The sequence below is a fragment of the Balaenoptera acutorostrata genome, chromosome 2, assembly GCF_949987535.1.
Source record: "Balaenoptera acutorostrata chromosome 2, mBalAcu1.1, whole genome shotgun sequence".
NCBI lineage: Eukaryota > Metazoa > Chordata > Mammalia > Artiodactyla > Balaenopteridae > Balaenoptera > Balaenoptera acutorostrata.
The window spans coordinates 171321357-171343836 of NC_080065.1; the positions used below are offsets into that span (position 1 = coordinate 171321357).

At 49.9% G+C, this 22480-nt stretch overlaps 1 protein-coding gene across 5 annotated transcripts; it reads left to right on the forward strand.

The window, feature by feature from the left end:
- Positions 1-258: 258 nt before the first annotated feature.
- Positions 259-19797, forward strand: MGAT1 (alpha-1,3-mannosyl-glycoprotein 2-beta-N-acetylglucosaminyltransferase). 5 transcript variants are annotated; one of them, XM_007173471.3, is made up of 3 exons: positions 259-388; positions 1499-1930; positions 17247-19797. In XM_007173471.3, exon 3 carries the CDS (start codon positions 17372-17374, stop codon positions 18713-18715), a length of 1344 nt encoding a protein of 447 aa, XP_007173533.2. In that variant the 5' UTR covers positions 259-388; positions 1499-1930; positions 17247-17371; the 3' UTR covers positions 18716-19797. The 5 variants fall into 5 exon arrangements, with proteins under 5 accessions (XP_007173533.2, XP_007173535.2, XP_007173534.2 ...); XM_007173473.2 differs by lacking the exon at positions 259-388 and adding an exon at positions 468-527; XM_007173472.3 differs by lacking the exon at positions 259-388 and adding an exon at positions 639-899.
- Positions 19798-22480: the final 2683 nt, after the last annotated feature.

Consider the following 22480-nt stretch of genomic DNA (forward strand, 5'->3'; position numbering starts at 1 on the left):
CACTTCCGGGCTCCTCGCTCCGCCCCCTTCCCGCCCAACTCCCTCCAGACCAGGCCGTCCAAGCACCAACCCTCGCCACCCGACCAAGGCGTCGTGACGCATGCGCTCTTCTTCCCGCGCGGCTCGACTTGACACGAGCTCCCGCTTTCCGTCACAAACTCTGTCCCCCCACTTCTTGCACGGCCGTTACTGTCGTCCCCAGCTCCGTTCTCACTCACACCCTGTCCTGCCCACGCCTCGTCCCCAGTCCTTTTAATAGTGACTGCAGAGCAACCTCAAGTCCTGCTCCCTTGGTGGCGGTGGTGATGGGCCGGGGGAGATAAGGCGGGTGACGGGTGGTGGCAGTTACCACGGACTCACTTCCGGAGGACGGACGGAAGTGGCTGCGGTAGGTGGTGGGAGGGGGAAAGGAGTGCGAGGGGAGGGCCGGGCCGCCGGGGGTCGAGGGGGTGGGGCCTGGGCGGGCAACCGGGACCCGGCCTGGGCCCTGGAGTCTGACCTGGGGCGGGCCGCGGCTCCCTGCTGAGGTTGGGGGTGGGGGGCGGGCCCCGGGTAACGACCCAGCGCAGATAGGGCGAGGGTCGTCTGGGCAGCGGAGGGGTAGGGGGTCAGAACCTAGAGAGGGTCGCGTTGTCACCCCCTTTCCCCGTGAACACCGAACGCGGGGTTCTGAGAAGGGTGGGAGGAGTTAAATTCTTGGCTGGGTGGGGGGCGTTCTTGTGGGCGCCACGCCCCTACAGGAAGGAAGGGGGAGAGCGCGCGCGCGTTTGTGTGTGTGCGCGCGTGTGTGTACGTGTGTGTGTGTGTGTGTGTGTGTTTAGGAATACACTTAGAAGGGAGGGGGCGGCCAGGGTGGGCCACCGGATTGAAAAATTGGAACATCACTGGGGCTATTGCTGGTAGGACTCAGGCTTCTAACGTTTCAGGAGAGTGCTCTCGGGGGTTGGCCCCGGGAAGGAGTTTGACGGAGATTGGGAATTACATCCATGGCACAGTTTTGGAAGCAGAGCGGGAGGTGCGGGTGAAGGGAAGGGAGCAAAGAATGCTTGTAGAAGGTGCCAGCATCTAGGTGTGGAATGGATTTAGTTCAGACTGGGAGAGCTGGCCGATTAAAACACTGCACACCCTAAGAAGCTTGGGAGATGTAGGGCGATTAGTGTGTGGCACTAACAAGGCGAGAACAGGAGGAGAAATGTTCTTTTCTGTATTTCTTAGAAGACAGTCTCCACACACTAGTGCTTTCGGTTACTTTTCCTACAGTGCGGTTAGGTGCTGTCTTTCCTTTATCTTGAGCCTTATATGTGTATACATATTGATGAGATGGCTGTTTTGGGGTGCAATATGTGAGTGAGGTAGGAACTTTGTATAACCTTGTGGAGTGTTTAAGGAAGGGTTTTTGATGATAGAGTCAAGGGGTCTAATTTAGGTAGGGAGTCTTAGAAATCCTTTTGGGTATATAATAGATTAGAGAGTATCATGATGTTTAAATATTCTGCAGGTTAACACAGAAATCAGCCTCCTGGGCCATGTCGGTTCTAAGGCCTGTTTCCTGTCATGAGCCTCAGCAGAAGACGGACTCGCCAGCGCTCACAGTGGATGACTTCCTCTCCCTGAACAAGAGATGGGATAGTACCGGGGATCTGCCTATCACCAGACTCTGGGCTTAATAAACCAGCTGAATGAAGGGATGTAATAGACCTCTGGGAGGGACACTGAAGCCTGCAGTGGGGGGGGAGGGGCCTGGACATACCCCTTCCCCCCCAGACTCCTCCCCCTCAGAGTCCACTCAGCCATGGACTTTGGACCTGGACAAGAGGAGAGAAGCCGCACTTTGTTTGGTGTATCTGATTTGGGATTCTCAGTTTGGAAATGGAGTGCTGGATGGGGGTTTGATGATCTCCAGGGGAGCAGCTGAGAGAAGAGAAGAAAGGTAAGGTTCCTGTCTCATTTCCCACTTGGTGTCTTGCTGCTCCTGTGCAGAAAATGTTGAGTGGGGTAAGTCTGGGAACTTGACTTTTGAGGAATTGAGGAATTTTGACAATTGAGGAATTGCCGTGATGGGAACCCTTACCCTGATGGATACACAGAAAACTTCACCTCTCCTTCACTCTCGGGGTGCAGGCTTGTTCCCAGCTGCTCCTTACCCAGGTAGGAGTACCTTGTAAGGGGTTGTGAGCAATGGCAATTGTGAGGTTAGACCAAGGAGAACATGAAAATAATTTAGGCCTCTGAAGGGAGGTTGTGTTCGATTATTTGTAAGGGCTTTTTCAATGCTGAGGTAGTAGGATTCCAAGTCAGTTTGGGCTAAGCACAACTCTGGAATGGATTACCCAGGCTGAGGCAGGCTGCTGTGTTTTGGGCAGCTAACTGAATAGAACTGCCTGGGGGGGCAGGTAGCAGATGGTCTAGGTAACCTCCTAAGTTGCCTCTCCTCCTTCCCCTATAAGGGAGTGTAGGCCGTGAAACCTCATGGTAAGAGCAGAGGAACAGAACACAGGTTTGGGAATCAGGATTTGCATTCTAGCTCTGCCTTTCTTAGTGTACAGCCCTAGGTATGTTGGTTAAGCTCTGCCATGTTCTCTTCACTTGCAAAATGGGGATAACTAACTTTCCAAGTCCCTCACAGGTTGTTCACAAGGAACAAATGAAATGATAGATTTTGAGAAGTATCCAGGGCCATGTACATGTAAAACAGTAACATTGCCATTGCTTCATATGCCTGTATAGTTACACAGAGGAAAACTCTACATTAGGAGTTTTGTTCTTTTATTGAAATAGGGTTCTGGCAAAAGCCTTATTTGTCCTTAATTAAAAGCCTGCCCTGAATTTGTCTCATCCTGTTGCTGTTAAACAATACCTGGGATCATGAATTGGTGGCAAAGGTGCACGGGTTCAAGGAGAACTGAAATTGAGGGATTCTGCCAGATACCTTGTTGGCTCTCAGAGCTCTCCAGTCAGCATGGCAAGTGTGCCTCTTTGGGGTAGCAGATTAAAGAGGGGTGGAGGAAGGTGGAAGTCTCAAGGACCGAGTGTCTGTTTAGGAGATGGAGTGCTGGGCCTTTCCTTCCTATGCCATATCGTGGTCTTCTCTCCTGCTCAGACTGCCATTTTTTAGCCATCTATAGGCTGTCCCTGGTTACCTTCTTACCTGCTGCTCACTCCTTCTTTGAACTCCAGTTTACCTATGCCAAGATGCCTGCTTTTCTCAGTGACGATAACAGTAGAAGGGAGAGATGTTGGGAATTTTGATAGACAGTGGGGTATGGTGGCCTGGGCAAGGGGTAGGAAGCTTGGCTCCTAGCACTTCTTTGCCTCTCACTAGCTGTGTAACACCTGGGCCTCACATACACTGGGGGCTGGCAACAATAACAGAGGTCGTTTGCAAGCTGAAAATCACATATTTATGACTTAATTTCTTTTTTCCCTTCCTTCCTTGCCATAGGAGTCCCTGAGTCCCCCAGTGGCCTGAGGGCTGGGCAGGCAGACCTGGGTGGAGTTCCTGGCCCTAGATGTTTCTTCTCTAGTCTGATGCCTCAGGTGGCCCCCTTTGAGGCCAGGCTTCTACTTTAGAAGGTCTGGATTTCAGGGTGGGCCTGTCACCTCCCCTAGCTTTGTCCAGCAAATTCCTGGTGGCTAGTCTTTGCTTAGACACCGGGATCACAGTGATCCCTCAGGGATGTGTGGTCCCAGGATGCCTCTGCAGCCCTCGTCGTGCCTGGGAGGACGGTGAGTGCCTGGGAGGACAGTGAGTGCTTCGAAGCACTTGAAGTACCACAGAGTCGTGCTGTATTTGTACAGTGCTTACATTATGTGAAGTGTCCAGGCAGTTGTGTTGTGTAAGTTTTTCGTCACCACATTGTTGTGGGGAGAACAGAGCAGGGATTATTCTCCCAGTTTGATACGTGAGGGGAAGCTACAGAAGCCCCGATTAGGAAGGGCTTGCCTAAGTGTGGAGTGGCAGATGCTGTGATTGCCTGCCCAGTGCTGTGCTGCTCCTACAGCATCTGACCTGAGAAGGGCCATTCGGATTCTGCTGCAAACCTCCAGGGAGGGGAACTCAAGTGCCGTGTCAGACAGCCTCTCTGCTAAGATGTTTCTTCCCTGGAGTGAGCCAGTATTCCTCTCTCCTGTTGTTTCCACCAAAAGCAGTAGCCCTGCCCTCAGCCTGACCCTTCCACAAGACAGTCTTCTCAAGACAGTCACAGCCTTCTCACAGGGGTACCAGGATGTCAGGGCACAGCACTCATTGGGTGTCCAGCTACTTATATCCACAATGATAGACTGAAACCACATATTGTGTGTGTGTTGTAACTGAATTTATTTATACCCTTCTTTTTTCCCGAAGGAACTGTAGGTGGCTAACCAAAAGTTCCATTTCACAGGCATTGCTCAGTGATTATTGTATTAATCTTTTCTCTTCTCTTTGATCTTAATGAGCTGAGTTTCTGGGTCTTTATGGGGAGTAGGGATATTGAGAGGAAGGGAGAGGGGAAAATAGATACATCATTGATTTAAAACTTTGCTTTTACCTCTACTGATGGTTTCAGGGCATGAATTCTGAAGTTCAGAGCATGAATTATTTCCAAATTATACAAAAATTCAGGGTATCTTGGGCATTGTTTATGGGAGGGTAGTTTCCTGGAACAATTTTCACTTCCTTCTTATCTCTCCTCTCCTCTTTTGGAAGTAGTGGGGGTTGGCTGGGACCAGATCTTCCTATTCCTTCCATTTTCACATAATCCATTCCCAGTTTCATCCCCAGAATTCAGGCACCTGGCTCCTTGTTTCTGCCCTCCTTCCCCTATAACCCTTCTGCATGAAACCTCCATCAGGAGCCCAGGGCCTCTTTTCCCAGGTCAATTTGGCACTCATCACCCTGCTTCTTGCCTCTCAGACCAAATGTTTTCTCTTGCTTCCATCCAAGAATTCAGCTCATTCTTATTCTCTAACCAGGCCCTTTGTTTTGGGACAGTCATGGAATTTCTTCCTGTGAGCCCTGGAATTTAAACAGAGGACTATAATGATGGGGCGAGAGTTTTGGTACACAGTTACCTGTCCTGTTCCCCATTGAACAGCCTTAGATGGAGAAGGCTTATTGGTAGAGGTGGGAATCCGACATCTCATGGGCTGGTTGGTTTCCCCACCTTTCAGCATCCCACTCTGGCCTTTGTCCTGGGACAGTGACTTTAGCTCCTGATATCTTGGCTCTACAGTGTTTCCCAACTTTTTACATTTTAAGAAACTGTGGTTTTTCCCTCTTGCCTTGACATGGAGTATTAGTATATAGGCCTTCCATGTCTCCTACATGAGGAAAAGCTTAGAGAAGGGGCAGAGGTACAGAAACATTGGCTGCTGGCTGGCTCCCATCTCCTGCCACAGTCCACACAATCAGCTAAACTGGAGACCTTGCACACACACACACACACACTCACACACACACACACACACCCCAGTGCAGCCTCACTGAGGTGTCAGCTCTTCTTTCACTCTTCTCCTTCAGGGCTGGGCTCCAACTGCAGGATTTCCCTGCTGCCCCACTGTGTGCCTGTCATGCTGGACACACAGCTATCACAAAGAGCACTTGCACTCAAGGCTGCATGAGGAGAGGGAATGAGTGCCATCTTTGGAAGCAGGAATGCCTGGGTCTAAAACTTGGCCATGACCCTCATTAGGTCTTGTGACCTTCAGCAAGTTGGCACTTAGCTTGAGTCTCAAACTCTTCATCTGTAGAATGGGATGACAATGTGTACTCTGCAGAGCTGCTAGGAGGGTTAAAGGAGAGGCTGGGTGTGGGGCAGGATGCAGGTGTGGCATGTGATGGCCTCTGTGCAATTTTGTTTTAGCTCCTCACCCCCATGCAGGGACCTTTAGGGCATGTCCTGCCTTCGTTTCTCTAAAACCCCACGTAATTCCTAGTTTCACCTAGCAACAAGTTAGTGAGGGAAGTCAGTAACCATATACCACAAAGTTCTGGCCTGCCCTGTGCTCTGGAACACAGGGAGGGAAGTGGATGGGGGCACGTGCTAGTGCCAGAAGAGTGTGTCCTGATCACATGGTAGGGCTGGCCCTGGACTCAGTGCTTCTCAGGAAAGTCATCTGCATGAGTAGCCAGTAGTTCTCAGCTCCCCACCCTCACTTGTTAGGGTCAGATACGGACATCTAGGCTTTTCCAGGGTCCTCCCTCACCCCCTTTCACAGGGCTACCACAAAGCCTGATTGAGGCCTTTCCTCTTTAGGTCTGGTGGGTCTACCCTAGGGAAAGGTCTGTCTCTCTTTGCTCTTTTGCTCCAAACTAACAGCACTCATTACCCACCCCGAAAGGAAAAAACAAACAAAACAAAAAACAGGAAGCCCCAAAAAAAAAAAAAAAAGCCAGCTTGCTCTTTCTCGATTTTGGCTGCAGGTGTTTCCTCCTTGGCTTCCTTTTTGGCATCCTGGTTCTTGTTCTTACTTCCCTGCACCCTCTAGCCTCTCAAATGCCCTGGACTCCTCCCTCCTGGAAGCCAGGGGTTGGGAGGAGCAGGCCCCCAGATCCTTGGCTTCGGGTTTGGTAAACGCACTACTGAGGCAGGCTGCTTGGCCTATCTCTGGCAGGGCTCTTCCCCTCAGCCCCACGAGGCTCTGGGCTCTGGGGCTGGGGAGACCCGAGGAGAAGTCTGACTGGAATGGGTTGAGTGTGGTTGGGTTTATGACCCGTGGAGTTGCGACTGAGAGCGGCAAAGGGCCCAAAGGTAACAGCTGTCTCCACAGCATCTCCAAAAGTTGGGGACCCCGGAAAACTTGGGGTGCGCAGACCGCGAGTTCTTCTGAGAGGTCGGGCGTTGGAGGCGAGCCGGGGAGAAGGGGTCCCGGGCGAGTAGGGGCAGCCGGCCCCGCCCCTCGGCCTGCCCCGCCCCGCCCTCCCCGGGGAAGGGCCACGTTGCCCGCCCGGCGGTCCGGCCCTCGAGCGCCGCAGGAAGAGCCTGCCTGGCGGAAGGCGCCGGCGGCCTCCGCGCTAGCGCCTGGAACGCGCCGGGGCGCCGGGCTCGCTCCCCAAGCCCCGGGGCGGGCCAAGTTCAGGGCCGGGAAGTTGGGAGGACCTGGTGAGTGGGGGCCGGGGGACGCCAGCGTCCGTCAGTTCTGGGGCTTGTCCCCGGAAAGGGACCGAGGTCTGACTGAAGGAGGCCCCGCAGGAGCGGAGAGGGCGCTCCGGAGCTGGGGTCCCGGCTTGGGAAGCTGTCCCTTTCCGAGCCCTCCGTGTCCCCCGACAGCCCCGGTGCCCGAGAGAGGGACTTGGCCCGGGTCGCCCCGGGTCCCGGCCACGGGCCCCTTTGGAGCCGGGAAGTGGAGCTCTGCGTTCCGCTTTCGGAATCCCGGGCCTCCAGCTGGTGAGAGAGGGCGGGCTCCGCGGGGAGGGGGCTGGTTGTGAAACTCAGCCTCTGGGCCGACGTGGGTGTGGGGCCTGGAGGCGCTGGGGTCGCTGGAGAGGGTTTGGGGAGCGGAATGCGAGGTGGCCTTTCCCCAGACCCCACCCGCGCCTCCATTCCAAAAGTTACTAGGGGTTCTTTCTCCTCTGCCGGGAGGAAGAATTGACTCGATGTGGAAATAAGTAAATTGTCAAGAAAACTTTCTCCTACTTGTTAGCTCATGTGTGTGGAGTAGGGGGCCCCTGAGCCGTGCAGGGCCCCATCATATTATAAACCCTGGAGCGCAGGGGCTGTGGCCGGCTGGTCTGTGTCTCCACGGCACAGTGGACCCTGGAGTGAGGCTCCGCCTTGGTTAACCTTTGCCCCTGTGATGCGTTTAATTAGTCCTCCCTTTACGAACATCACTGGCTGAGATTGTCCAGCTTTATTTTCTGTCGTTTATAATACTTCTCAGACCATGTAGACTTTTCTTTTAGATGCTTACATCCCCCCTGCGTCTGCCTCGAACTGTGAATCACCCCTGCCTGACCCCATTACCCGAGACCATTGAGGTCTCTTGGATCTCCCCTGTCCTTTTCTCAGATTAGAAGGCAATGTAGTATGTCTAACCTCAGTGGCTTATGTGGCAGGTTAAACTCATTTCCTGTTTGGGACACTGGGGAAATTGTCACTGTCCTTTTCATCATCAGAGCCCAGGGGCCTTGGAGATGATCCAAATCAACCCTCTCCCTGTTCAAATGAGGGAACTAAGGCGCAAGTGACTTGCCCAAGGTTACTTGGTTTCCCAGGGCTTCATGCTTTTTGCTGCACTAGCATCATATATCCCTTTAGCCTGCATCCCTTCCCTCTAGGTCTTATTCTCTAAGTCCTTGAATTATTTAGTGTATCTTCTCTGACTCCCTTTCAGTTCTAACATCCTTTTGAAATTATGGAGCCTGGTACAAGGTACAGGAGCCTAGCAGAGGTCTAATGAACAAGAAAGTGATTCAGTTAAGTCTCCATTATCTGTGGCATGTTCTATACTTTCTGGTTTTTTTCAGGCAATGCTTTTTAACTACTAAGCAACACAGAGATAGAAAGGAAGTTCTGTCAACATTCCTTCGACTTCCATACTTTCTAAAAGCTAAATAAGACTTCTCCATTATTGCTCACAGTGAGAAGTTGACTATCTGGCGTTCTCTTGCTGTTTAAGAAACATTTTTTTGTCAAAGAGAGAGAACTGGCTAGAGAATACCATAGGAATCAGAGTTTTAAAAAGGGATCTCACAGCTCATAGGCAGTTCTTCAAAATAAGAAACTGAGCTAAATGTCCATCAACAGAGGAATGGATAAAGAAGATGTGGTACATATATACAATGGAATGTTACACAGCCATAAAAAGGAACGAAACTGGGTCATTTGTAGAGACATGGATGGACCTAGAGAGTGTCATACAGAGTGAAGTAAGTCAGAAAGAGAAAAGCAAATGTTGTATATTACCGCATATATGTGGAATCTAGAAAAATGGTATAGATGATCTTATTTGCCAAGCAGAAATAGAGACACAGACATGGATAACAAACATATGGCCACCAAGGGGGAAAGGGGTGGGGTGGGAGGAATTGGGAGATTGGGCTTGACACATATACATTATTGATACTATGCGTAAAATAGACAACTGATGGGAGCATACTGTATAGCACAGGGAACTCTACTTAATGCACTCTGGTGTTCTAAATGGGAGGGATATCCAAAAGGGAGGGGCTATATGTATATGTATGGCTGATTCATTTTGCTGTGCAGTAGAAGCTAACACAACATTGTAAAGCAGCTATACTCCATAAAAGTTAATTTAAAAAGAAAAAAAAGAAGAAGCTGAGACCCACGGGAGTTGGTGGCACCTGCCCAGAACCTCCTGAGTTTTGGTTGAGGGTCTTATTCACTAAAAAGGCTCACGCCTCATCTCCCACCACAGTGCAGATGTCTTTGTACTTGGTGGTGTGGACCAACTATGTGACTTCCCTGAAGGAGTTGTGAAAACTCTGGCAAAAAAAACACCTAGTGTGAGTTTGTGCCTTTTGCAGGCAAATGTCATTAATAACAGAACATCAGGTACTCAGGTCAAGGTTAAGGACTGTTGTTCTATTTTAGAAAAGGAAGATGTGGCAGATTGTCTTTTCCCAAAATGGCCACAACTTTAAATATCCCACTCTACATTGTTACAATAAGACGTTGCCCTCCTCGCACCCGGTTGAGGGGGTGGGGTCTGTGTTCCTTTTCGCTTGAATGTAGGCAACGACTCGTGATACCCCTGGCCTGTGAGTAAGTCAGAAGTGATCCAAGGTTTTGGATCACTGTGGTTTTGCTCCTGGCCTTTCATGTAGTTGCAGTCATATGTGGCTGGGGTTGGAATCATCTGGAAGGCTTCCTCCCATGTCTAGTGGCTGATGCTGACTGTTAGTTTTTGATTTTCGTTTGCATGGAATACCTTAGCTGTGGTTGTCAGCTGGAATACCTAGAGGTATCCTGTCCACATGGCCTGGGCTTCCTCTTACCTTGGTGGCTGGGTTCCAAGAGCAGGCATCTCAGGAGCACCAAGTGGAAACTATTGCCTTTCATGAGCTAGTCTCGTAAGTCGCATAGTCCTCACTTCCTCTGTAGTCACAGATCAAAGAGAGGGAACATAGACCACATCTCCCCCAGCTCTAGAGGGAGGAGTGTCATTGTCACTTTGTAAGAAGAGCATGTGGGATGGGATATTTGGTAGTCATCTTCGGAAAATGTAATCTTTCACTGTTAGGCTGCTAGTTTGGTCTTCTTTCTCCCCGATTTAGTGAATAATGCAAGCAGCCCTCCACCTAGCTACTTGAACTTCGTACATGTGCCAAACATTGTCATAGGTATACAGATCATAGAGCCTCTTTTCTAAGGAGTAAGGTGAGAGCCAGGTAAGTACAGCCACAGGTTCTGTTACAGTGTGGAGAGGAAAGACAGGAGGTGTGGAGAGAGTACGGTGGGAGTATAGCTGTGGGAAGCCTGGCTCTGCCTGGATGTTAAGGAACTGGGTTCTTAAGGATGTATAATGCTTGTCAGTGGGGCTTTGGATAATATTTCAGGATGCGGGACCAGCCAGAGGAAAGAAAGCAGTGTACAAAGGGTACTTATTGAGGGAAAAAAGTAGCCTGTTGAGGCCAGAGTACGGGGTTCATGGGGTTAGTGGTCGGAGGTGAGGTTGAAAAGGAATGTTTGAGTCAGTTTGTCGTGAAGGCCCTGTGTGTCATAATAATGATTTTGAGTTTTAGTCTGTGGGCAGTGGCAGTATGGTTTTTAAGGCAGGTTAGTGTTGGGACCAGTTGTGTACTTTTAAGAAGGATGCTCTGTCACTATTGGGAAGATTGCTTAGAGGGAAGCAAAGTGCGTGATAGGTGAACCAGCTGAGAAGCCACATCAAGAGTTCAGTATTTAATAATAAGGGAAGAGAGTTCAGGTTTAAGCGTTTGAGATCTTGAAATGGGATGATGTCAGTGAATGAGTAACTTTCTCTTCCATTTTCATAATTCTGAAATTCTTGGGGCTGGATATGTTTCAGAATTTAGAATTTTTTGGATTTAAAAAAGATGATCTGGTGCATTTATGATGTAGTGAAGGTCTGGAACAGCATACCATAATCCAACATGCTTATTTCTGTAGCAAAACATATGAACGGGATAAATAAAGACTATACGTAGCTGCACATTAGATCAGATTTCTCCAAATGAGGTTAAGCCAAACAAGTGTGGAAAACTTCTGTTTTTCAGCACTTTTTGGACTTGGGAATTGCAGTTAAGTGATCGTGGGTGTGTGGCATCCACATGGAAGCCACTTTTTTGTTGCAGGCAAATCTGAATGTCGAGGATCCTAGCATAGCAGCTTGGCAGCACTGGGGGAGCTGGTCCGCCTCCTCAGGTAGCTGGTAGTAGAGGGGATTTGACAGATGTTGAGCACGGGGTTGTGCTGGTGCTGTTGGTTGTGAAGGGGAGGTGGACCTCACAGGGTCTGAAAGCATCAGGGAAGGTGTCCTGGCGAGGTGTGAGTCAGAACTCACTAGGTGAAGAAGAGAGAGAAGAGCCGACCAGGCATACCGGCACATGCAGAGGCCCTGAGGCAGGCTCGAGTGTTTGGGTCCTGGAAGGAATCTCGTAGAGTGGAGTAAAGAGAGCCAGCGAGAGAGGGGACTGGCTAGCAGAGTGACTGGCTAGCATTTATGCTGTCATGTGCTGAGCACTGTTCTAAACACCTGATGTGAATTATCTCACCCAATCCTCACAGCAACCCAATGAGGTATTCTGTTATGGTTTCCATCTTAGAGGTGAGAGAATTGAGTCTCAGCGATGTGAAAAAAACTCGGAGCGATGCCAAGCGTTGCCCTGGGCTGTTTGACTTGCCCTTGTGTCTGCCGTACCCTCCTGATGGTAGGACTCAGAGCAGTGCTTCCTGGATGAGTGCATGGGCTCTGCTGGCCAAAAGCTGGCCTTCTGGACTTGCTCATTCCGCAGGCACAGCCAGCTGCTGGAGAGTGCCTGCGCTTGTGTGTTCACACACCACTAACTTCTAGACAGAGTGGAGGATCCTGCCCTGGAGAATATGTGGAGAAGCAGTAGAAAGTGGCACTGGGACTCTGGGTGAGTCCGTGTGGAGAAGGGGTGGGGCCTGGGAATAGGTGCATCACGTACTCTTACGGCAAGAGAAGAAAGTCCTGTTTGAGAATTTAGACAAAAGGGTTGTGGGGTGGAGGCCTGGCTGGACTGGGGCAGCTGTTTCCTGTGAGCTATCTAACATTTCTCGAGGTTGATAGACTTGCTAGGAATACAGTCTGCAGAGGGGCTGAGAAGATTGCTTTGATCTGCCTGGCTTAGAAGGTGTTGGGAGGTCTTCCAGGCCTCAGGGTAGTGGGTGTGGGCCACCTAATTCTAATGTCTGGAGCAGGGTGCAGGGTAGAGAGGATGTGGTCCCGTGGGGTTTTGCTACCACTCTGAGAGCCTGCTGGTTTCAGGTGGCTCATCGATAAGTCAGAGACAAGCCTCCTCCTCCAGCCCTGAAGCCAACGCTTCGGCTGATGGAGCTCAGTTTCTCTTTTCTTTCCCCCATCTCTTTATCTAAAGACTATTCCTGCCCAGTCAGTTGGGAGGCAGGATGTTGGGGGTCAGGGAATCCAACATTGACCACATCCTGAGGGGGAGTGAGGAAGAAACTGGAAATCTGTGTGTGTTTCTCTTCTAGGAAACCCTAATTGGTATATGAGCACTAATAAAATGGAAATTTAATGACAGTAAAACTGAAATGGACTTGAGGTTTCTGAGAAGACTGCTGCTATGGAGTTGTGAGGGTGGCTGGTTTCTAGGAGGAAGACAGGGGGTGGTAGTGCTTGCAGGGGCTGGAGGGGCCTCTGAGGAGGGAGGCAGAATCCATTCCCTTTAGAGACTCTTAAAGATCAGCCCTTTGATCCTTGGATACTGGATCTGCCTGCTTGAGAGTCCAGGAGCACAGAGATGAGATCTGGGTTTTAGCTAGGGTTAGAGAACTGGTCTGTGAGGCAGAGGGGAACTGACAGAGCAGTCAGCACAGGAGAGTGCAGACCTGAAGCTTTGGGGTATGAGGTGTTGAGACCAGAGGCGGGAATGCCAGGGAGAGGGTGGCATGGTCAGGAATGGCAGCTGTCCTGGAATGGGAGGGTACGGTAGATCCTTTCAGTCATGAGGTCTGGTGGAGTGAGGGGGTTGGCAGGACCATGCCTTTTTCTTGTTGGATGCGTGTCCCAGTCCCTTCCCAGAGCCTGGCAGAGAGCAGGTGTGTGATGCATGTCATGGCGTGATTGAGGAGTTCAGGAAAAATGGATTGTGTCCCAGTTCTTCTTACTGATGTGCCCAGCTGGGGCCATATTGGATGAAGCTAGTCAGAGCTGTGGGCTATGTCCCTATATTTGATTATAAGAAGTTGTATTTGAAAATAACTTCAGGGCTTCCTTGGTGGTGCAGTGGTTAAGAATCCGCCTGCCAATGCGGGGGACACGGGTTCAAGCCCTGGTCTGGGAAGATCCCACATGCCACGGAGCAACTAAGCCTGTGTGCCACAACTACTGAGCCTGTGCTCTAGAGCCCGCGAGCCACAACTACTGAAGCCCGCACGCCTAGAGCCTGTGCTCCACAACAAGAGAAGCCACCGCAATGAGAAGCCCGCGCAACTCAATGAAGAGTAGCCCCCACTCAGTGCAACTAGGGAAAGCCCGCGCACAGCAACGAAGACCCAACGCAGCCAAAAAATAAACAAACACACAAATTAATTAAATAAATCTATTTAAAAAAAAAAAAAAAAAAAGAAAATAACTTCAAACTATAAAAAGGTTGCAAGAATAAAAATGGTATAAGAATACTCATATTCCCATTACTCAGATCCACCTATTAACATTTTGCTCCATTTGCTGTTCATATACATACATGGTATTTTTGTTCTGAACCATTTGAGAAGTTGCACCTACCATGGCCCTCTACCCCTAATTACTTCAGCGTGTATTACCTAAGAATTGGGATATTCTTTTATATAACCACATTATGGTTATCAGTCAACACTGATACTTTGATCTACTGTCTATATTCTAATTTTGTCATTTGACCCAGTAGTATCTTTTTTAAAAAGTTTTATTGAGGTATAAATGACATACAGTAAACTTTACATAGTTAAAATGTACATTTTCGGGCTTCCCTGGTGGCGCAGTGGTTGAGAATCTGCCTGCCAATGCAGGGGAGACGGGCTCGAGCCCTGGTCTGGGAAGATCCCACATGCCGTGGAGCGACTATGCCCGTGAGCCACAGCTGCTGAGCCTGCGCGCCTGGAGCCTGTGCTCCGCAGGAAGTAGAGGCCGCGATAGTGAGAGGCCCGCGCACCGCGATGAGGAGTGGCCCCCACTTGCCACAACTAGAGAAAGCCCTCGCACAGAAACGAAGACCCAACACAGCCAGAAATGAATAAATAAATAAATAAATTTATAAAAAAAAAAAAAAAAGATGGAAATGTTATTTAAAAAAAAATGTACATTTTCATAAGTTTGTACATATGTATATACCCATGAAACTATGATCCCACAAAGTTTCCTAGTGTCCCTTTGTAATACCTCCCCTGATGTTCTCACTGCCCCATCCCCAGGCAGCCACTGATCTGCATGTACTCTTTCACATCTTGAATAATTATTTTGAGATTCGTACATGTGTCGTGTGTCTCAGTAATACGTTCCTTTTTAATTGCTGAATATTATTCCGTTCCACGGGTAAACCACAATTTGTTTATCCATATTCCCATGTTGATGGGCATTTGAGTTGTTTCCACTTTTTGGCAATTATGAATAAAGCTGCTATAAACACTCCATATAGGTTTTTGTATGGACATATGTTTTCATTTCTCTTGGGTCTGTATGTAGGAGTGGACTTGCTGGGTCATATGGTAACTCTCTTTAGCATTTTGGCTAGCTGCCAAACTGCTATAAAAGGACATTAGTTCCATATCTCACACCGTATACACAAATTAACTCAAGATGAATCGTAAACCTAAATGTAAAACCTAAAACTATAAAACCTAAAAAAGAAAACACAGGGAAAAATCTTTGTGACTTTGGCAAAGATTTCTTAGATACAAGGCCAAAAGCATGATTCATAAAAGAAAAAAACCCTGATAATTGGACATCATCAAAATCAAGAACTTCTGTTCTTCAGCTGACTCTGTTACGAGAATAGGACAAGTGTTTGAATTTTTGCCAGTCTGATGGGTGGAGAAATGTTATCTTAGTATAGGTTTAATTAGAATTTTTCTTATCATGAGTGAAATTAAATACCTTTTCATATGTCTAAGGACCATTTTAATATTTTTGTGTGTGAGTTGCCCTAGTCTTCTAGACAAGAGTTTTGGCCTTTTTTCCCCTCAGTTTTTAAAAAGTTCTTTGTCTTTTAGGGTATTGGTGTATTATTTGTGATGTATGTTGCAAATATTCTCTCCCAGTTTGTTATTTGTCCTTTGACTTGGCTTATGGTGTTTTTAGCCATGCAAAAAGTGTTTTATTTATTACTGTATCTGTATTTTAAGTCATACTTAGAAAGCCTTTCCCTATACTAAGGTTATAGAGGAATTGACGTGTATTTTCTTTCAGCACTTGTATGGTTTTATTTTTCTACTTAGATGTCTAGTTCACTTGGAATTTATTCTTGTGTACGGATCTTATTTTTTTTCCCCAAGTAACTATATAATTGTTGTAGCACTATTAATAAGACCATTTTTTGCGTCAGTAATTCTAAATATCCCCTTTATCATACATTAGATTTCTGCGTGTAGTTGGGTGTATTTCTGGAGTTTAAATTCTATTCCTTTGGATGATCTGTTTGTTTACATGCCAACACCACATACTTTTAATTATAGAGGCTTTGTAATGTTTAGTATGTTAATATCTGGTAGGGCTAGTCCCTCTTCACTGCTCATTCGTTTTCATCATTTTCCTAGATGTTCTGTTATGAACTTTTGTCTAGCTCTATAAAAAAGTATTTTTATTGAGATTTTTGATGATGCTGAGATGTCCCAACCAAGAACAAGGGATATTTAAGTCTTATTTTGTGTCTTTTCGGGAATTATAGGTTCATGTAGGTTTTTGAATATTTCTTGTTAATTCCTAAATAGTTTATCATTTTCATGGCTGTTATAAATAGGGTTTTCTCATTTGTTGTTTTTTTAATGAGTTATTATTTGTGGATATGAAGGCTATTGATTTTTGCATGTTAATTTTTATATCCCACTACCTTGCTCAATTCTTTGATTGTTTAGGTTGGATTTGTCATTGATTCTCTTAGAGTTTTCCAGGCATATTCTCATAGCATCAGTACATTGAGATACTTTTGCTTCTTTTCCACTTCTTCTGCCTATAATTGTGTTCTGCAGTCCAGTTGCGTTGGCTGATCCCTCCAACAGAACGTTAAACAGTCGTGTAGACCTGGGGTGGCTTGGCTTTGCTCCTGACCTTCGTGAGAATGCCTCTGGTGCTTCCTTATTAGATAAGGTGCTGGCTTTAGCCCTGAGGTGTGATATTAGAGTTTTAAAATCAGTAATCTTTGGGCAGTTTGATTTGAGGCATGGGAGGCAGATGGTCTAACTCCCACCTCTCCTAAACTCTGGATAGAAGATGATAAAATCTGTCAGGTAGGGAAGGGAGAAGTGGGATTCCTTTGCTTCCTGTCTTCCACCAACATCACTCTCTACACCACCACCACCACCCCCCCAAAAAAAAAAAAAAAACCACATTGCTTTTCAGAGGACTCATGAACTCATTTTGGAGTGCGGGAACATGCTCTCCTAATCCTGTTCTTCCACACAGATGGACCCTCCAAATTAGGGAACAAGCAGCTATCTTTTAATATTTATTTATTTATTTACTTATTTATGGCTGTGTTGGGTCTTCGTTTCTGTGCGAGGGCTTTCTCTAGTTGCGGCAAGCGGGGGCCACTCTTCATCGCGGTGCGCGGGCCTCTTCACTATCGCGGCCTCTCTTGTTGCGGAGCACAGGCTCCAGACGCGCAGGCTCAGTAGTTGTGGCTCACGGGCCCAGTTGCTCCGCGGCATGTGGGATCTTCCCAGACCAGGGCTCGAACCCGTGTCCCCTGCATTGGCAGGCAGATTCTCAACCACTGTGCCACCAGGGAAGCCCCCAGGCAGCTATCTTTTAAGAGAGCTTTGGAGTTAACCTCCTGGCCTTCCTTGTCCTGCACTTTTTCATCTGTTTCTGCCCCCCATTCTTCCACTCCAGGGCAGCCCCACGCCTTGTGATGATGGTTGTTTTTCTCCTCTCCTCAGGTGCGTGGCTGCTTCCTAAGCCTGGAGCCCAGAGGAAACATCCCTAGGACTGTGGGAGCGTGAGCCGGGCAAGCCAAGGGCAGCCTCGAGCCCCAGCCTTGCCCGCCTCCCCCGCGGGGGCCAGGATGCTGAAGAAGCAGTCTGCAGGGCTTGTGCTGTGGGGCGCCATCCTCTTTGTGGCCTGGAACGCCCTGTTGCTCCTCTTCTTTTGGACGCGCCCCGCGCCTGGCAGGCTGCCCTCAGACAGTGCTCTCGATGACGACCCCGCCAGCCTCACCCGTGAGGTGATCCGCCTGGCCCAGGACGCCGAGGTCGAGTTGGAGCGGCAGCGGGGGCTGTTGCAGCAGATCAGGGAGCATCATGCTAGGTGGAGCCAGCGGTGGAGGGCGCCCACCGCAGCCCCGCCTGTCCTGCCGCGAGCGCCTGTGACCTCTCCGCCGGCTGTGATCCCCATCCTGGTCATCGCCTGTGACCGCAGCACTGTCCGGCGCTGCCTGGACAAGCTGCTGCATTATCGGCCTTCGGCTGAGCGCTTCCCCGTCATCGTCAGCCAGGACTGCGGGCATGAGGAGACAGCCCAGGTCATCGCCTCCTACGGCAGCGCCATCACGCACATCCGGCAGCCTGACCTGAGCAACATCGCGGTGCCACCCGACCACCGGAAGTTCCAGGGCTACTACAAGATTGCTCGGCACTACCGCTGGGCGCTGGGCCAGGTCTTTCACAAGTTCAAGTTCCCAGCGGCGGTGGTGGTGGAGGATGATCTGGAGGTGGCTCCAGACTTCTTCGAGTACTTCCAGGCCACGTACCCGCTGCTGAGGGCCGACCCCTCTCTCTGGTGTGTGTCCGCCTGGAACGACAACGGCAAGGAGCAGATGGTGGACTCAAGCAAGCCTGAGCTGCTCTACCGCACAGACTTTTTCCCTGGCCTGGGCTGGCTGCTGTTGGCCGAGCTCTGGGCTGAGCTGGAGCCCAAGTGGCCCAAGGCCTTCTGGGACGACTGGATGCGCCGGCCGGAGCAGCGACAGGGCCGGGCCTGTGTGCGGCCTGAAATCTCCAGAACGATGACCTTTGGCCGCAAAGGTGTGAGCCATGGGCAGTTCTTTGACCAGCACCTCAAGTTTATCAAGCTGAACCAGCACTTCGTGCCCTTCACCCAGCTGGACCTGTCCTACCTGCGACGGGAGGCCTATGACAGGGATTTCCTTGCGCGTGTCTACGGTGCTCCCCTGCTGCAGGTGGAGAAAGTGAGGACCAGTGAGCGGAGTGAGCTGGGGGAGGTGCGGGTGCAGTACACGAGCAGGGACAGCTTCAAGGCCTTCGCCAAGGCCCTGGGAGTCATGGATGACCTCAAGTCCGGTGTCCCCAGGGCCGGCTACCAGGGCATCGTCAGCTTCCTGTTCCGGGGCCGCCGTGTCCACCTGGCCCCACCCCAGACCTGGGCCGGCTACGACCCTAGCTGGAATTAGCAGCACCTGCCTGCCCCTCCTGGGGCCCCTCCTGGCCATATCATGGCCTAAGATGGGACCGCAGTCCCTGGGCTGCATCATCCTCTCTTGTGTTTCTCTCTTGGGTCCATTTATCTTCTGGTTTTGTTTTTTTTTTCTTTCTTTGAGTGGCATTCAAGTGCACAGATGATAAGGTGAGGCTTAATCTCCCGTTCTCAAGGGGGTCAAATCAGGGGAATCTTTCTGGGGTATGTTGGGGGAGTTACTAAGCAGGAAACCACTGTGTGGTAGGGAGAGACTTGGGCTTGTTGGGGCCACAAAATCCACGTTCCAGGTTTTCTCCTAGGACATCTGTGGAGAGGTTGGCAACTTTAGTTCTCTTGATGAGGCCTCTTTTCCCTGTCCTGGCTATTCTAGCCAGAGTATGAGCCCTCCTCCTATACCTGTCCCCCACCATCTCCACCTTCCCGCAATTGGAGCAAGGTGGGAGGCTGGATTATGTGAGAAGGAGATGTACTTGTGGCCAAAATGAGACTAACTAAAGGGGTTTCATCATCATCAGGGTCTGGGCGGAGCTGTTAGGTTGTCAGGGTTTACTCCCTCCTGCCTGTATTTCTCTTCTTCCCCCTCTCCTTTATCCCTGACCTCCTCTCAGCTCTTCTTTCCCTGCAGCCTAGCAGTTCGTGATTCCAAGATGAAACGGTGAAGGGGAAAAGCAGAACCTCTCCTCAGCTCACCCGCTGGGGTGGGGGGAAAAGCCTTGGGTGCTGGGGCGCCCCTCCCTCATCCTTCCTCCAAGAAACAGACTGCCCCCTATCCCGTCCTTTCTAAAAACCAATCCTTTCCCTGTCGCTCTGGGACGGTTCATGCTAGCCCGGCCCGTGGCTTCTGGAGGCCCTCTCGGTGTGAGGTAGAGCAGCCAAGACCATTCAGCCCAGCCTCCTTCCCTTCTCCCCCAAGCATTCCCTTCCCGTGTGCACAGATTAGGACGCAGATGGCGGGTTGGAGAGCAACGTGTGTGTTTTTCTTTCTTGCCTGACCTCAGTTCATGGAAGAAAGTTGAAGCTACAGAATTATTTTCAAAAATAAAGCCTGAATTGTCTGAAAAACTGTGTGTGTTTGTGTGTCCTGGTAAAGGAGTTGGGGGTGGAAAAGGGAGGAGAAAGGTGGAGGAAGCAAGGAAAAGAATGAGGACTAAAGGAAGGGTCTGCACAGGCAAGAGGAAGTAGGTCAGTTGGAGGAAGGAAAGCAGATGACGGGAAGATAAGAGCAGGGAGTAGGAGAGAAGGCATAGGAGAGCTAAGGAGGGGCCTAGGTGGGAAAGAAAGGCCAGGCTTGGAGGTGGAGAGGGCCCAAGGCTTCACTCCCCTAGTGCTAATCTTCCCTAGAGCTGGGCTGTGGGGCCCTCAAGGCCTGGTCCGAGAGAGAATGCAGGCAGTCCCTCCTGAAATGGGCACCTTGTGTGGGATGCCCTCTGCTGGCCCAGGCAGCATTCCCTAGGCACCTTTCAGCACCTTCCAGGACGCAGAGCTGACAGCTGGATCAACGCTGGCAGTAGCACTAAGAGTGTGAGGATGCCTTATACACTGCCACCCAAAACACCCACACATAAATGGCAAACTTCGCCTGAAACTATCCTGAGAGTTTCTGTTTTCCACTAATTTTTTTTTAATGCTGCTTGTGACCTACCAACTTTATTTCATCAGTGGGTTTGAAAACCCTGGGCTAGGTGACTTTGTTGACAGAAACCATCCTCGAGCTTCACACCAGATGGATGAGTTGTGGAGAAGGGGGTGTCACCAGGTCCCTGAGGGAGCAGCTCTGGCCTCCTTTCTGGGCTAAGTGAACCAGAGTCAGACATTCATTTTAACCTTTCAGATCGTTGTAGAGCTAGTTTTGTCTTCCCACGTGCTCTTAGATGGATGTTTAAACCCTGTTTGGGGGTAGAGAGATGATCATTATCCGCGATTTGCAAGGCTCTCCGTCTCGACACAACTGGGCCAGGTGTGCTTTGGCTGACAGAATCCATGTTCTTAGCACTAAATTAATTTAACAGTTGCTTACCAAGTGCATTGTTCTGAGCGCTCCACAAATTAAAATGAACTCCTTTAATCCTCAAAGAGATCATGGGTAGTTAAATATTGCTCCATTTTACAGGTGAGGAGCAAACGGGCACAGAGAGGGTCCTTTGTCCAAGACCACACACCTGGTTGGGGTGGAGCCAGGATTTGGATGGAACCCACGTTGTTAATCACTACTTAATCAGGACCCTTCCCTTTCTATCCTTTACAGCCTTTCCTCCAAGGCCGTCTCCTCTGCATTCCTTGTACTCTGGTCTCCCCTCCCACAGGCTCCAGGTTGGTGGGTGGGCCTGGGCTCCCAGGCCAAACAGCAGGTGGGGGTGGGAGGGCAGCCCTCCCAGGGAGATTGCAGAGGAGGAGACCCTCAGAAGATTCAGGCTGGTTTCTCAGGTTTCTCCTCAAGTGAGGAGCCCTTTCAGGGGGTCTCTGTGTCCTGTTTCTCTTCCTTTTGATGCGGGTCCCCAGAGAGGCCACGTTCACTATGCCAAGGCATCCTCAGGTGTGATTCATGTGTGCATGCTGCCATCCCTCGGACCGTGAGCCTCCTGTGGATAACAAAGCAAGCGGACATGCCAAATGGAAAAACATGGCGTCCTTAAATCCTTCAGAATTCTGCTAACCTTGACTTTGGAGATTAAAGATAATACCAAAGAGCTCACCCAGCTCAACACGGCTCCCAGGCCGGGTGGGCCTGATCTCGGGAGACAGCAGTGAGTGGTGGCTTAAAGCAGGATCTTAGTCCCCTGCCCAGGAACTGAACCTGGGTCACCTGGGTGAAAAACCAGGGACCCTAACCGCTAGACCACCAGGGGCCAGAGGCTAGAAGCAAAGTTCCCCTGGCTCTTGCCCCATTTGAAAAATGAATTTCTCAATGAGGCAAAAACTGTAAAAAAACAGGTACAAAGTTTATTATCAGAGACACAGCATAACGTGTGGGAGAGCACACAGAGAAACTGTTGATTTATTTAACACAGGAGCAAGGCAGAAATATACACCAGGAGAGAAAGGGTGTAGGTGTCCTCCCTAGTGGGGAGGAGCCCAGTAAAAAGACAGTTAAATCATTTATATAGGGCAGTTTTTCCCGGTCTTTGTTTACCTTTGGCCAATTATCTTGTTTCTTTTCCCACACCTGACCTGCCCTAGGACCCTCCCCATATGCGTGCACGACATTTTGCCAAGATGGATTCTAGCACAGAGGCCTGTGGGAGTTTTGGCATCACCTATTGTGGGGGGGGCACCCCCTCCTTTTTGACCCCCGAGGAGCCTTTCTGCGCATGTGTAGTCAGGGAGGTCTCCTTGATCTCAGGAATGGTCATCTTATCTCTTTACTCCAGCAGAGCTCAGCTCCTGACATTAACTTTGGCCTTGGAGTGTCTGGGTGAAAAAAAGCTCCAGTTTCACTCCACTTGACAAACACCAGCTGTCCAGCCCAGGGGCCCATCTACCTCCTACCTCAGGCCCTCACTGAAACGTCGGGGACCGACTGGCAAGGTGCTTGCAGGTTGCAAGTCCCTGTGGGCGGAGGGTTTGTCCGCGTCTCAGCTGCCTACAGGAGGCCTCACGGGGACCTGGTGTGTTTGTGGGCCCAGAAACGGCTTGGGCCATCCCATCACTCCTGCGCCTTGGCCTTGGCCCTTCAGCCTCTGCCAGTGACCCAAAGCCCTTCCTCCTCCATTTCCTGCCGTTCTCTCCAACCACTGCTGTT